The sequence below is a fragment of the Mytilus trossulus genome, chromosome 12 (genome assembly GCF_036588685.1).
Source record: "Mytilus trossulus isolate FHL-02 chromosome 12, PNRI_Mtr1.1.1.hap1, whole genome shotgun sequence".
NCBI lineage: Eukaryota > Metazoa > Mollusca > Bivalvia > Mytilida > Mytilidae > Mytilus > Mytilus trossulus.
Genome location: NC_086384.1, coordinates 45,225,332 through 45,239,189, shown reverse-complemented (window position 1 = coordinate 45,239,189; position 13,858 = coordinate 45,225,332). Strand labels below are relative to the sequence as shown.

The window sequence follows — 13,858 nt, the reverse complement described above, 5'->3', positions numbered from 1 at the left end:
GTTTTGTTGATTTTACAGATTTATCTCCCTGTAGTGTTAGGTACCACAATAACTAAATATATTTATGTTGTCTCATTGTTTCTCCTGTTATTATATCTCATCAAATGATAGTTCTTCTGATCTAAAAAGATAATAATATAAATTAGTTACTGACTCTAGTTTGTGAGAATAAATTTATTCAGTATTCTATTTATTTTTTAGGTGGAATTAGAAAGAAATAATGTAGAATTAAAGCATAAGTAAGTTTTAGAAAGAATTTTTTTTTTAGTGGTACAATGAAAGATACTTCTGATAGTTTGTACAATATGACAGGAATTTCAACTCATCAGTTGAAGATACACTTAACAATGCCATGGCAAAAATATAAGCAAATACTAAAAGACTACACAACATAAAAGAACTAAAGACTGAGCAATGTGAATCACTTAAACCAGGGAGGATTCAGGTGCTCCTGAAAGATAAGCAGACCTTGCTCTATAAATGAAACCTGTTGTGTTGTCATAGAAGTACAAACTCAGTCATAATTGTTTATTTGTTAAGGGCATACGATACAGTTACAGGGTAGGTAATGACGTTGCAAACGTAAAATGTTATTTTGGCGACGTCAAACTGTGACATATAGGGAAAAGATGCATTTTTCGACTGATTTTTATCATTCAAACTGATATAATTTGAAAACGAGTTCATGGACCCCTATTTTTCAAAACCGCAATTTGTTTCATTTTGTAGGGAGATTATGTAACCCAAATTTTATAAAACTGTAAATAGAGGATTTTTTTAAATTTTGATAAACATGCATAAAAAATGACGTATTTTCCTCAATTCATGAACATTTGATAAATATGAGTTATTTCTAAATAAATAATGCATAATTTTTTAGGATACTTATAAAATACAGAAATTACCGATTATTTAGAAAAAAAAACCAATTTGTGTTTATCTTTTATAACAAAAAAGTTATGTCTTTCTTTCGAAAAAGAAATTACGGCCACCAATCTTAATTTTGAGCAAATATACTAAATTTTGACCTCATTTTACTCAAAAAGTAGCACATGAAGGTATATTTTTTATTACATATTTGATTTAATCAGGTAAAAAATAGCCTATATGCAAATTTTCACGAACTTGTAAATACTGGATTAAAACTGTATCGTATGCCCTTAATGTCATATTTGAAAACAAGAGGCATGGATTCTGGTTACATCAACTAGAACCTAGCGGTCATCATCTATACAACAACTAGAACCTAGCGGTCATCATCTATACAACATCTAAAATTATCTCTTCTTTGTTTGAATACAGAAAAAAATAATTCCAGCAGAGGTCTGTTCAAACAAAAAGAATAAAAATCTGTAGGAGTCAAATATTAAAAATATTATATATGTCAGAAGTCCTTGGGATCTATAGATAAAAGAATTGCTGATTATGAAAATAAGAGGATGTGGTACGATTGCCAATGAGACAACTCTCTACCAGAGACCATATGACATAGATGTTAGGTGACCATACATCCTACAACATTGAACAAAACTCTTACCTTATGATTAGATGAATATTTAAACTTTATATTCCATACCATTACCATAAGATTAATTTTGATATATTTGGATAATATATGTTCATATGAAATATTAAACCAAATATTTGTGTTTTCAGACAAGAAAAAGACACTCAGGATTTAATGGCTAAATTACAACTTTCATTGACTGAATTACATAAATCTAAATCTGCTCATGAACAGGAAGTTAAAAAGTGTTCGGAACTTCAAAATAAAGTTCAAAGTTTACAAAAACAATTAGAGGATACTTCACAAAGCAGTAGTGTATTTGAAACGAAAGCTTTGGAATTAAAACGTTTAGAAGTGTGCGTCAAAGATTTAGAACATCAATTAACAATGAAAGAAAGTGTTGATAGGAAATTATCCGATCGTGAGCGACAGATTGAGGATTTAGAGAGAGAATTAGACGATTTAGAAGCTGTTCGTACTGAGTTAGAGGATACAAGATTTCAATTAGAAAGTGAACAAAAAGGAAAATCAAAATTAGAGAAAACAATTCAGGAATTGGACGAAATTTATGAAAATCAGAGAATTGAACATGAAAATACACAGCAACAGTTGCTTAACAAGGTATGCTTGTTATCTATAATTAATATCATAATTTTTATTTGAATAATCAGTTTTGTTTTTGACTGACTTCAAATGAAACATATTTCCCTGCTGAAGGCTAGTGGCTCTCTCAAAATGTTCCAGCTGACTCCACCAAAAAACCCCAAAAAAAACCTAGTTGTAATGAACAGCAAAAGCGTGATGAAAGTGGCATTAAACATCAAAAATCAATTAAAAAAATAAAATGCACAAAGCATTTGTTTAAAAGCATACATAACAGAAAACATTTTGCAGTTTAGTCATTATCCTTTTTGATACATCAACCTCAGCAATTACACTTAAAGACAGTTGTCAATTGATGATCAACAGTAAAGAATACAAAAATAGATGAAAAATATTTTATTTTAGAAGAAGTCTGTTGTCACAAATAATTTCATTTTAATTTTGCATCCTTTAAAATATTATTTCAGATTAATTCTCTGGAGAGTCGTGTAAAAGAACTTCAGGATGATTTATTCCAAGCTCAGGATGAGTTACAGGCCATTCAGGAAGAGAATGATGCTGAGGTACAGGCATTGCAAGAAAAACATGAGTCAGAGTTCAAGTCCGTTCAACAAAAATATGAACAAGAATTGAAGTCAGTCAAAGAAGACTTCCAGAAGGTAGCTATAGAAATAAAGTACAGTGAAATCTGTCTAAACCAAAACTTCTTCGAGACTTAAGATTTTGTTCGGTTTGGGCAAATGTTAGGTTTTATCAGATTCACAACGCACACAATTTGATATGCCTGGCCTTAAGAACATGGTTGGTTTAGTGAGGGTTTTGGTTTATGCAAGATTCAGTTTAGCTAGGTTTCACTGTTTTTGTTTATTGATTGATAAATTGTATGTAGTGTTTCTACATACAATGTTAGTCAACTTGGTTAAATATTTGTGTTTTTTTTATGCATGTAAGCAGTATTTATATTCATGTGTACTTTATTTTTGCAAAAATATACCTTAAAATTCATAAATATGAATTCACTGTAAAAGTAGTGCATTTACAGGGTGTTCAAGTAAAATGCATAAGGGAATGCTTGAATCGTCAATTATTTTTTTCAATTTCTTGGAACTATTTTGGTGTCTTGGGTTAATAAGGGCGATTTTGAAAAAAACAACATTCTCTTTTAACAATACCATCAGCTTGAAACTGCATGAAGACAAAACAAATATATTATTAAACACAGTAATAAAAGGTAAAGCTAGAAGCTAACACAAAAGATATTGAGTCACCTAATGCAGGAAGACACTAGACAGTCAACACTGAAGTTGTGAGTTCGAACCCCCCACTCTACTCCAATCTTAATTGACTAGGATTGTAAGTTTTCCTATTGATTTTCTCCGGCACTCCAGCTTCCTCCACCAATAAAAACTAACTGCCACAAAATTGCTTAAAAGTGGCATTAATAAACCAACAATCAATCAATCAAATCAAGAAGCAAAAAGGTTTTAGCAGCTAGTGTGTTATGTAAGCTGAAATAACACGCTTTGATTGTGTTTTAATCTGCTTTTATTGATTAAAATAGGATTTTTATAATTTCTAGTAAATTTTGAATTTTGATTTTAGGAATTACAAGAAACCAAGGCAGCTAAAGTCCAACTGGAAGAGCATTTATCCGCTGAAAAACACCAAAGTGTTCATGTGCAACCTCAGGCAGAAATGTCTGCAGCTACCCATAGAATAGAAACTCAAAAAGTTGACGTAAGTTTCATGAGCAGCAATCTGACTTCATTTCATGGATATGAAGAGGGAACTGATATTTTTTTATAGAAATGATAGAATTTAACCCTCCACTAAAAGTGAAGGCATTGGAATCGTGAACACACAAAATATTCATATTTACAATATTAGAATTTATTGATTCAATGCCAAAAAGACAGCAACCATCTTTTTTTTTTCCAATGAGAGTATCTAATTTTTATAGTCTCTCAATCCAATAGAATCATGTTTATAATTCAGATGTTACATGTTTAAGCATATTTCATTAGTGAAAGTGAGAAAGTTAAATGGTAAAAGTTGTTAATATTTACTTATTTGAATGATCAAATAAATACACATTGTCTAATGGCGCATTTGCAGGATTGGGCGAAAGCACACATTTTATAATGGCTCATTTGAGGGATTGGATGAAAGCACTTAATAATAAATCCACCAAAATAAATAAATCTCACAATACTATTTTAGATTCATAGATATACAGAATGAAATTACATAAACAATTTGCAAGCTCTTTACATTAGTTTACTTTATTTTCAGAATCTTGAAAAACAGATTGAATCTATGAAGATGAGGCTGACAGAAACAAACACTAAATTAGATCAAACATCCAAAGAAAAATTAATGTTAGATCGGGAAAACCGGTCTCTAAAAGAAACACTTCATACAAACGAAAAAACATTAAGTGAACAAGAATCAGTCAGGCGTGAACTTTCTTCTGCACTGAGAGAATTAGAACATTTGAGAATTTCGGCAAAGTACAGTGGAGAAGAAAGGCAGCGACATATGGATAGAATTCACTCTATAGAAGAATTAACTAAACAGTTGGAGATTGACAACAGGGAACTAGCTGCTAAGGTAGGCATTGTATGACTGAGTGAAGGAGGACAATTACTATGTGTAGAAATTCATACATTACACTGAATTAACCGACTTGTTTTACTTTTGTGAACCCTATAGATTTGTTTAGGTTTGGTCAAGTTTACAGGTACAGCTAGGTTTTTAGAATAATGGTAAAATGATATAAAGGGGTATTTATAAAAATTTATAAGAGATTGTGAATGAAAAATGATTTAATATCAACCAGAGTCAAAATGACAAAGATGTACGGAATTATAGATCATTGATCAGCCTATGTAGAAGAGGATTGGAATGCCCTTTACGGTCAGGTATCAAACAGCATATTTCATCAAATTGGTTAAATTTTTGTCTTGATTCATCAAAATATCGTTATTGTTATTCGTCAGAGGTAGCAAATAATAATCGTTACCAATATTTTTGGAAAATAATTAACATGATTTGTCGAAATCTGTCCATAATTTATTGTCTAAAAGAAAGTGTACATGAAACTTGCTAACAGGCTCAACCAATAAATCTTGAAATTTAAGCTCCACAAAAATAGACCATTTATAGTTTTTGAAGTTCAGCTTCTAAGATGTGCTGCATCTCTTTATGTTTCGGAAATTTGAATGTCTCATATTTTGAATTTTATAATAAAATAGCTAATCAATTATTAACTGTGATAATTATATTTATTTTAATCTGTATGTATTTTATTTTTCAGCTCTCTGACACATTAAATCAAGTGAAACATTCAGAAGATCAATATAAAAGAGAAAGACAAAGAAGTACAGGTATGATAGTGTTTTGAGCGAAGTATAACAGTCACCATACAATTACTAATTCAGGTGTTGGTTCACAATATATAAATTCAAGTTAATGTTTTTACTGTGAACCTCTGCATCAGAATCCACCTTTACCACACTATTGTTGTACCTTACAACCACCCAGCATGGACAGACACAGCACAGACCATTTCCAGGACACTTTATCAACCAGGGAAAATAAAAAAAGGTCCCTAAGATGCCACACTTGTTGGCAAAACATGAAGATCACAATCAAATCTTACCATGTGGTAATTGATGGGTGTTATTGTTTTTATTATGGTTTAGTTATTTTTATCGTATGAAGGAAAAGTGTGAGGCACCAAAAAGTATAAAAACCAAATCATTATTATAAATTCAGAATTTATAATGATGTTTTTATTATTGCGAAAAATGAACAGGGTTATAATTGCAATAATTTAAACTTGCTTTTTGATATTTTTTTATTAAACTAAACATGATTTTTCTCTATCGCAAAAATCAAAATTAAATTTTAGTCTGAAATGACAAGGTCCCGATATAAAATGCACCAAATAATTTCTGAATATACAGTATCTTATCCATGCCGTTCATGTTCACACAAACAAAGCGACAGACAGGTGCATGTTATAACTCAAAACATATGAAAATTGTAATGCAAAGTTTACAGACAATTATTTGGTTAGATGACCTTTGACCTTGCAAATAATTTTGAAAATATTTTAGGAAGTGAGATTGTTACAGATTGTTATAGTTTAAAGAAAAAGATTTACATTATGAATTTCTATTTTCAGACAAAAACTACCAGAATCATCGTCATTTGAATCAGATGGAAAAAGATTTAGAAGAGGCCACTCATCAGGTTAGACAACTCCGGGATGATCTACAGAAGAAACAGACATACACAATGAAGTTAGAAGCTGATGCAATAGGAAATGCTGTAAGCAATGCTTCTAACATTACTAAAACGTATAACTTTTCAATTAAGGTGGTACCTAACACTACAGGGAGATAACTCTGTAAAGTCAGCTTAACATTTTAATTACGTTGTGTTGTAAAGGGAATAATAAGCTTCTCAATGATCAAAAATGGTGTTTGTCAAATTGCTATATAACCAGTGTATTTTTTCTGACAAAACGGTTGGTTCAAAATTTTTGTTAAAGGGTCAGAGTAAAATACTTTGTCATAATTTTATGAAAATTAAACGAGCCAAATTTATTTTAGGGAAAGTGTTGGGTACCACCTTAAGGAAGTTCGTTACTCAGTTTAAAATGACAAGCTTTTTATAACACTAGTATATATTGATAGGGGATTAATAGAGGAACCAAAAGAGCAGAAAAATAATAATGGTCAATGTGCTTGTTTTTCGAGATATTTGCCATTGAAATTTTAGGCAAGAAAATGTTCTCTCTTGATTATTCATAGCTTTATCATTGACAAGTTTAAGTTCTCAAAAACTATTTTATAAGACTTTTATAGATGGCATATAATTATACATGTAAACAATTTTTGCTTAAGGGCATACGATACAGTTTTGATCCTGTATTTACAAGTTCATGAAAATTTGCATCTAGGCTATTTTTTACCTGATTAAATCAAATATGTAATAAAAAGTATACCTTCATGTGCTACTTTTTGAGTAAAATGAGGTCGAAATTTTGTATATTTGCTCAAAATTCAGATTTGTGGCCGTAATTTCTTTTTCGAAAGAAAGACATAACTTTTTTGTTATAAAAGATAAACACAAATTGTTTTTTGTTAAATTATTTGTAATTTCTGTATTTTACAAATATCCTAAAAAAATATGCAATATTTTATTCAGAAATAACTCATATTTATCAAATGTTTATGAATTGAGGAAAAAACGTCATTTTATACTGCATGTTTATCAAAATTTAAAAAAAATCCCCTATTTACAGTTTTATAAAATTTGGGTCACATAATCTCCCTGCAAAATGAAACAAAATGCTGTTTTGAAAAATAGGGGTCCATGAACTCGTTTTCAAACTAAATCAGTTTGAAGATAAAAATCAGTCAAAAAATGCATCTTTTCCCGATATGTCACAGTTTGACGTCGCTAAAATAACAAATTAAGTTAGCAACGTCATTACCTCCCCTGTAACTGTATCGTATGCCCTTAATGCTTTCAAATAGATAAAACCAGAGGATTCTGAAAAATCATACAAACATTCCTGAAAGCTATTAAATAATGTAAATCTTTTAAGTTTGTGTTTTGAAATATTTGGAGAAAACTGTTACAAATAGCTCCTATACGTAACGGTATTATGCATTATATCTTAAAGAAAAATAAGAATGATATAACTTTTACATTTCCTTGGCAGTGCTATATTAATTGCCTTATTCCAATGGTATTCAAACTTAATTACTGCTGATGTTTTTCTGTTTACGTTTTTTTTGAGAGAGTCAAATTAAACTAAAAATCTTCATATTAGAGCTTTAATATGTAAAATACACAATTCATTTTATTTTGGGAACTTTTGTACTACCTTGAAGGGGATTTTTTTATGGATATAGCTGTTACAAACTATAAGTGATTGACTTATATAGCTTCTGTTTGTGACAAAATAAACAACACCTTTTATCTCTAAAATATCCTTAAAGATGAAATTTTCTGAACTGTATAGACCTGACTGCAGTAAAAAAAAAAAAATTTAATTTCAGGCCAAATATGAAAGTACTATTGCCAGATTGGAGACTGAGCTAGCTGAAGTTAAACAGTATCACAAAAAAGAGATAGATAATTTCCAGGAGAGAGTAGATCTGGCTAACAAAGAGAACAAAGACCTTAAACATCAACTCAGGGATAAAAGTAATGTAAGTTTGTATATAACTACAGAAATATGTACTATAAATTCAGAAAGTATTGCGAATAAATGCAGCAACTCTCCATTCAAGTCACAATTTGTATAAGAAAAGGCATTATAGGTCACTTTTTGGTCTTCAACACAGATCTTTGGCTTGCACCAAACAGTATGCTCTAAAGGGCTCTAGAAATTACTAGATTTAAACCAATCAAAAGGGAAAACCAAAGGTTTAATCTATATAGAAAAACGAGAAACAAAAACACTTATGAACCACATCAACAAACAAACTAATGAACATCAGGTTCCTGACTTAGGACAGTGCAAACAATGCAGCTGGATTAAACATTTTGATAGGTACCAACCTTCACCCTTACCTGAAACTTATTTTACATGCTTTCATAGGAGTTATCTAGTAGAGAAAAAGAGTCCAACAGATCAAAGACGTCCAGTGAAAGACTTGAGTCTCAGTTACAGACAGAAACAAAGATACGTACAGACTTAGAAAACAGGAATACAGCCCTGGATCAGGAAATTACAAAGGTAAGCAGGTCATTAGCAGGATGTAGATTCTAAATCAACGTGTCTATCTATTTTACATTCTATACATCTTTATTTTACTTGTATGAAGATCAGGATTACATTCTATTCATCTTTATTTACTTGTATGAAGATCAGGATTACATTCTATTCATCTTTATTTTACTTGTATGAAGATCAGGATTACATTCTATTCATCTTTATTTTACTTGTATGAAGATCAGGATTACATGCTATTCATCTTTATCGTATTTGTATGAAGATCAGGATTCCACTTGTCCAAATATTTGTACTTTTTGTGTCTTTCCATTATGTCCATAGATTTTTTTTTATCAGAAAAAGACTTCTACTTAAGTTAAGGCATATAATTATAAGCTTAGAGGAAAGGTTCAAATAAGAATTTGTCATGTTGTTTCAACATTTTGATTGTGGTGAGGAATTAGAGGCACCCAATTCATTGAGTGCGCGTGGTTGCATTTTCCTTAGAACTTTTACAGGATTTATAAGTAAAATAAAAATATTATTAAAATAGTAACATACTCATTCATTATATAGATCAAATAATTGTGATGTTGGGTGGATTTTGAGATTACCTATCTATGTGTTTCGACATGATTAAATATGAATAATAGATTTAACTTTGACAAGAACATTTTAGAAAAATAAAACTTTCTCCAGTAGATATGAATGCAACAAAATTTTGCTGTTTCCACTTGCATCAAAGTATGACTGATTTCTCCCCATTGTTTATTTAAAGATGTAAATTTCTATTATCTTAAACTCGTTTTACTTTTCTCAAACCTTTTTATGAATATTATACTGTAATCTATATTAAAAGTATAGTTTAAGATATTTTTCTGTTGTTTTTTCTTCTGTCTAGAGCGAAGATGTATGTATATCCATAGCCTTATTCTACTCTTAATATCATTTTATTGTATACTCTTTATATTGTTGTTCACACATTTACTTTATATTTGTTTTTATTTTTAAAGTCATCTCTAGCAACAAGGGCAGTAACCCTTCCAATCTTTGATTCTGCAAAAATATCAGAATTTCATGTTAAAAAATAATATAAAATTAAAAAGATGGGATTTTCTTCAAACAACCCAACTAGTATTAATATTGAAAGTGTCATGATTTTCAGACCATGGATAGCCTTGAATTTGTTGATATAAAGAGTTGCTACCCTTAGTCTTGTTTCCATGGAAACTATAAAAGTATGATCCATTTCAGATACAAGCTGCTAGAGATGTAAATATTTTTTAGTGTTGTTTATGTAGAAGGGTTCATGTTGTAGAAATGGTCATCTTTTATTTTGGTCTAGAAACTTGAGTGAATATATAACAATGACACATTTTTCAGTTCAAAAATAATTTGCTTTATTTATTACTGCCATGATTTGAAATTGGTTTTGTAGCCCTCCTGTCAAAATTTTAGCACCTTGTGTTCCATCAGCAAATGGATATAGAAAAAAATAAAATATGCAAATTGAAACCAAGGAATTTTGTTTTCTATTGGATAAAGCTTTTTAAAGTGGCCTCTGACAGGATTTCACAGAATCTTCATTCAGCATATCAACAAAAGATTATTTTTTTTTGGAGGAATTTGTTATCAACTGTCTTAATTTTTGGTTAATTAATTTCTTTAACCTCAGATGTGTCATTGTTATATATAGATAAAAAGCAGGCCTTACAGGTGCTTATATTTGGAAGTTATCTCCCTTTGCTGAAGGGAGTTTTTAGGCATGATTTGTGCTAAGGTGCGCTAGTAGAAACTGATAGCATATTTTAATATTTTTGTTAGAATTAAGTGGATACTTAAAGATTATGGGTTTTTTAAATTGCTTATTTTTTTTAAACATCACAATCAATTCTTTTGTGCTTTGATTTTTACGTCCCAATTCCATTTATTATTTACAATATTTATTATTATATCAGTGATTCCTGAAAAAAATCTTTTAATTCATATAATGTATAAATAATCTATATTATATTAATAATATAATAATTTCGTTCCTCTTTGTTGTTTATTTGGATGTGGGCTAAAACATCAGTCAAATGATATATTATGTTTTGTGTAAATTTTTTGATAGCTGTTCTCCAAAATTTGCTTGTAAACTTTATTTTCCTTGCTTTTATCTCTTACAATGTATAAATGGTAAAGTAAAACTTGAAGAATTTAACTCATTTCTTTTGGTCAGAAAAAATTTAGGATGAATTAAAATAATTCATACAAATTAAACAAAAAATATAACAGGAAATACTTAGTAACTAATCTATGGTTGTGGGAACTTCACTTCAACTATGCTGGTAATTTGCGACTTAAAAATCTCAGATAGGCTTGCCACTAACAGAATTGTCTTTCCTTGCAAATTTCTTATTTCTTCCTGTAAAGAATAAGGTATATTTCTTACTGTACAGAATAAAGGTATGTTTCTTCTTGTACAGAATAAGTTATATTTATTACTGTACAGAATAAGGTATATTTCTTACTGTACAGAATAAGGTTTATTTCTTACTGTACAGAATAAGGTTTATTTCTTACTGTACAGAATAAAGGCATGTTTCTCCTTGTACAGAATAAGTTATATTTATTCCTGTACAGAATAAGGTATATGTCTTTAAATACAGAATAAGGTATATGTCTTAAAGTACAGAATAAGGTATATTTCTTACTGTACAGAATAAGTTATTTGGTCCTGTACAGAATAAGGTAATACAATTTAGTAAAGACAGAGGTTGATTTCAAATAAAGTATGAAGTTCAAGATTGGCATAAGTATGAATTTCAATATTGGCATAAAGTATTAAGTTCAAGATTGGCATAAAGTATGAAGTTCAACATTGGCATAAAGTATGAAGTTCAACATTGGCATAAAGTATGAAGTTCAACATTGGCATAAAGTATGAAGTTCAATATTGGCATAAAGTATGAATTTCATTATTGGCGTAAAGTATGAAGTTCAATATTGGCATAAAGTATGAAGTTCAAGATTGGCATAAAGTATGAAGTTCAATATTGGCATAAAGTATTAAGTTCAAGATTGGCATAAAGTAATTAGTTCAAGATTGGCATAAAGTATTAAGTTCAAGATTGGCATAAAGTATTAAGTTCAAGATTGGCATAAAGTATTAAGTTCAAGATTGGCATAAAGTATTAAGTTCAAGATTGGCAGCATGACACAGATTGCATGAACCAGTTTTCTGGCATGACCCTCACTGTATTCACATACTTAACTTATTATGACACCTTTTATTTATATTTATTGTAAATAATATATATAAAGAATTATAACATTATAGTATATAACAAGTTATACACAATTAAACTCAAAATAATATTCTTATGGACAGTATTTTTCAAAAGTCAAAATTAATTAAATTTTAATTCCTAGTTCTAAAAAGTTTCCAGTAGCCATTGTTTTTTTTAATTTCTACATTCTTAAAGAAGAGACTTATAATTAAATGCTAGTAGTTTATTACAAACACTTACATACCAACATTAATCAGATCTATATATATTTTTTATTTTAAGGTAAAATTACACTCCTGAAAATAATGTAATTGCTAATATGTATATATTTTCGTAGGTATGGAGTCAAGTTAGAAGTTTGATGGAAAAGAATGCCACACTTGAAATGACAAAAAGAAATTTAGAAGATGAACTGGAAAGGGTAAATATCAAAGGTGGATTTAAGGTGTGGGGTTGTGGTGGCAGGGGGTTGGGCCTTCCCTTTCTGGGGAAAATTTTTGTTGATTCTATAGGGAATCACTGAAGCATGACTGGAGCCCCTTTTAGGCAGTCAGTGGAATCCCTCTTGTAAACATTTCTGGATCTGCCACTGAATATGACTAGTACTACTATAAAAGTAAGGAGATGTGGCATTACTGCAAATGAGAAAGTCATCCACTATAGACCAAATGACAATGAAAGAACAATTATATTAGAAGAAAAGAATTGCATTGTCTGTTTTTACATAATTATAGGTTGTCTAAGATTTTCTTTTAAAAAGTGCTCACATTCTTGATTTAAATTTTTTTACCTACTGAATATACTTCTCAGTAAAACAGATAAGAAATTTAATCTTCATTTTGAATTAAAAAAAGTTCATGAATTTTGGAAAATTTACATTCTTATTGTGCCTGTGGTGATGATCTCTTAACATTTTTATCTTGCATATTTATTTTCTATTTGATTTTTTGTGTTATTTGTTAATGAAGCATGAAAATATGCATTTTATCTATTACAGAGATATAATAATAAATATGCTGAGAATTCACTGGTACAGCAGTCCACAGCTAACCTTGAGGCTAGTCTAAAATCGGCACAAAGTAGGGCAGAAACATCAGATAGAAAGGTCAGTATTACACATCAAGGTCGTGAGTTACAGTGTAACCTGCCTAATCTGGACACCAAGTGTGTTGGATAACACAGGTTATACTGTTATAGTTATCATTGTTGGGTTGAAGTGAGTGAAAGAAGTTTTTTTTGTGTATATTTATAGTGTAGACTAGGATTATATATATGCTGTTAGCTTGGAAATGTTCACAATTTGCAACAAAGAATTTTTGTTTTGTGCATTAGGTCACAGAAACAAATTTAAAATAAAATTGAGAATGGAAATGGGGAATGTATCAAAGAGACAACAACCCGACCATAGAAAAAACAACAACAGAAGGTCACCTACAGGTCTTCAATGTAACGAGAAAAACAAATTTTTGTGTGAATATTTCTCATTTAACAGTAGATCAAGCATCCATTTCTGTATATGCAATAGAAACTTGTAATTTTCAATCAGATTTAACATAGTATTTAATTGAAGCATTAACAAGGTTTGTCATCTGTGACATTGCTTTCTTTGATTTCATTCCAGAAAAAGTTCCATTGCTAAGCCTGAAATTTCACTTTTTCCATACTCTCAGTGTATGAATTTATAGCAGTTATATTTCATTTTTCTGTCTTGCTTGACTGCATACTGTTATCCAAATTAAT

At 29.9% G+C, this 13,858-nt stretch overlaps 1 protein-coding gene across 9 annotated transcripts in view; it reads left to right on the top strand.

Moving 5' to 3' along the window:
• Nucleotides 1-13,858, top strand: part of LOC134692655 (paramyosin-like) — a 64,714-nt gene that overhangs the window by 31,712 nt on the left and 19,144 nt on the right. For 8 of the 9 annotated variants that reach the window (XM_063553117.1, XM_063553116.1, XM_063553114.1 and 5 more), the window contains 12 exons: nucleotides 202-239; nucleotides 1,657-2,128; nucleotides 2,578-2,769; nucleotides 3,713-3,847; nucleotides 4,403-4,720; nucleotides 5,427-5,496; nucleotides 6,300-6,445; nucleotides 8,188-8,340; nucleotides 8,733-8,870; nucleotides 9,748-9,756; nucleotides 12,456-12,539; nucleotides 13,116-13,223. In XM_063553117.1, coding sequence (XP_063409187.1) covers nucleotides 202-239; nucleotides 1,657-2,128; nucleotides 2,578-2,769; nucleotides 3,713-3,847; nucleotides 4,403-4,720; nucleotides 5,427-5,496; nucleotides 6,300-6,445; nucleotides 8,188-8,340; nucleotides 8,733-8,870; nucleotides 9,748-9,756; nucleotides 12,456-12,539; nucleotides 13,116-13,223 — 1,863 coding nt within the window. The remainder of the gene's footprint in view (nucleotides 1-201; nucleotides 240-1,656; nucleotides 2,129-2,577; nucleotides 2,770-3,712; nucleotides 3,848-4,402; nucleotides 4,721-5,426; nucleotides 5,497-6,299; nucleotides 6,446-8,187; nucleotides 8,341-8,732; nucleotides 8,871-9,747; nucleotides 9,757-12,455; nucleotides 12,540-13,115; nucleotides 13,224-13,858) is intronic. The other variant, XM_063553115.1, reaches the window with a different exon arrangement.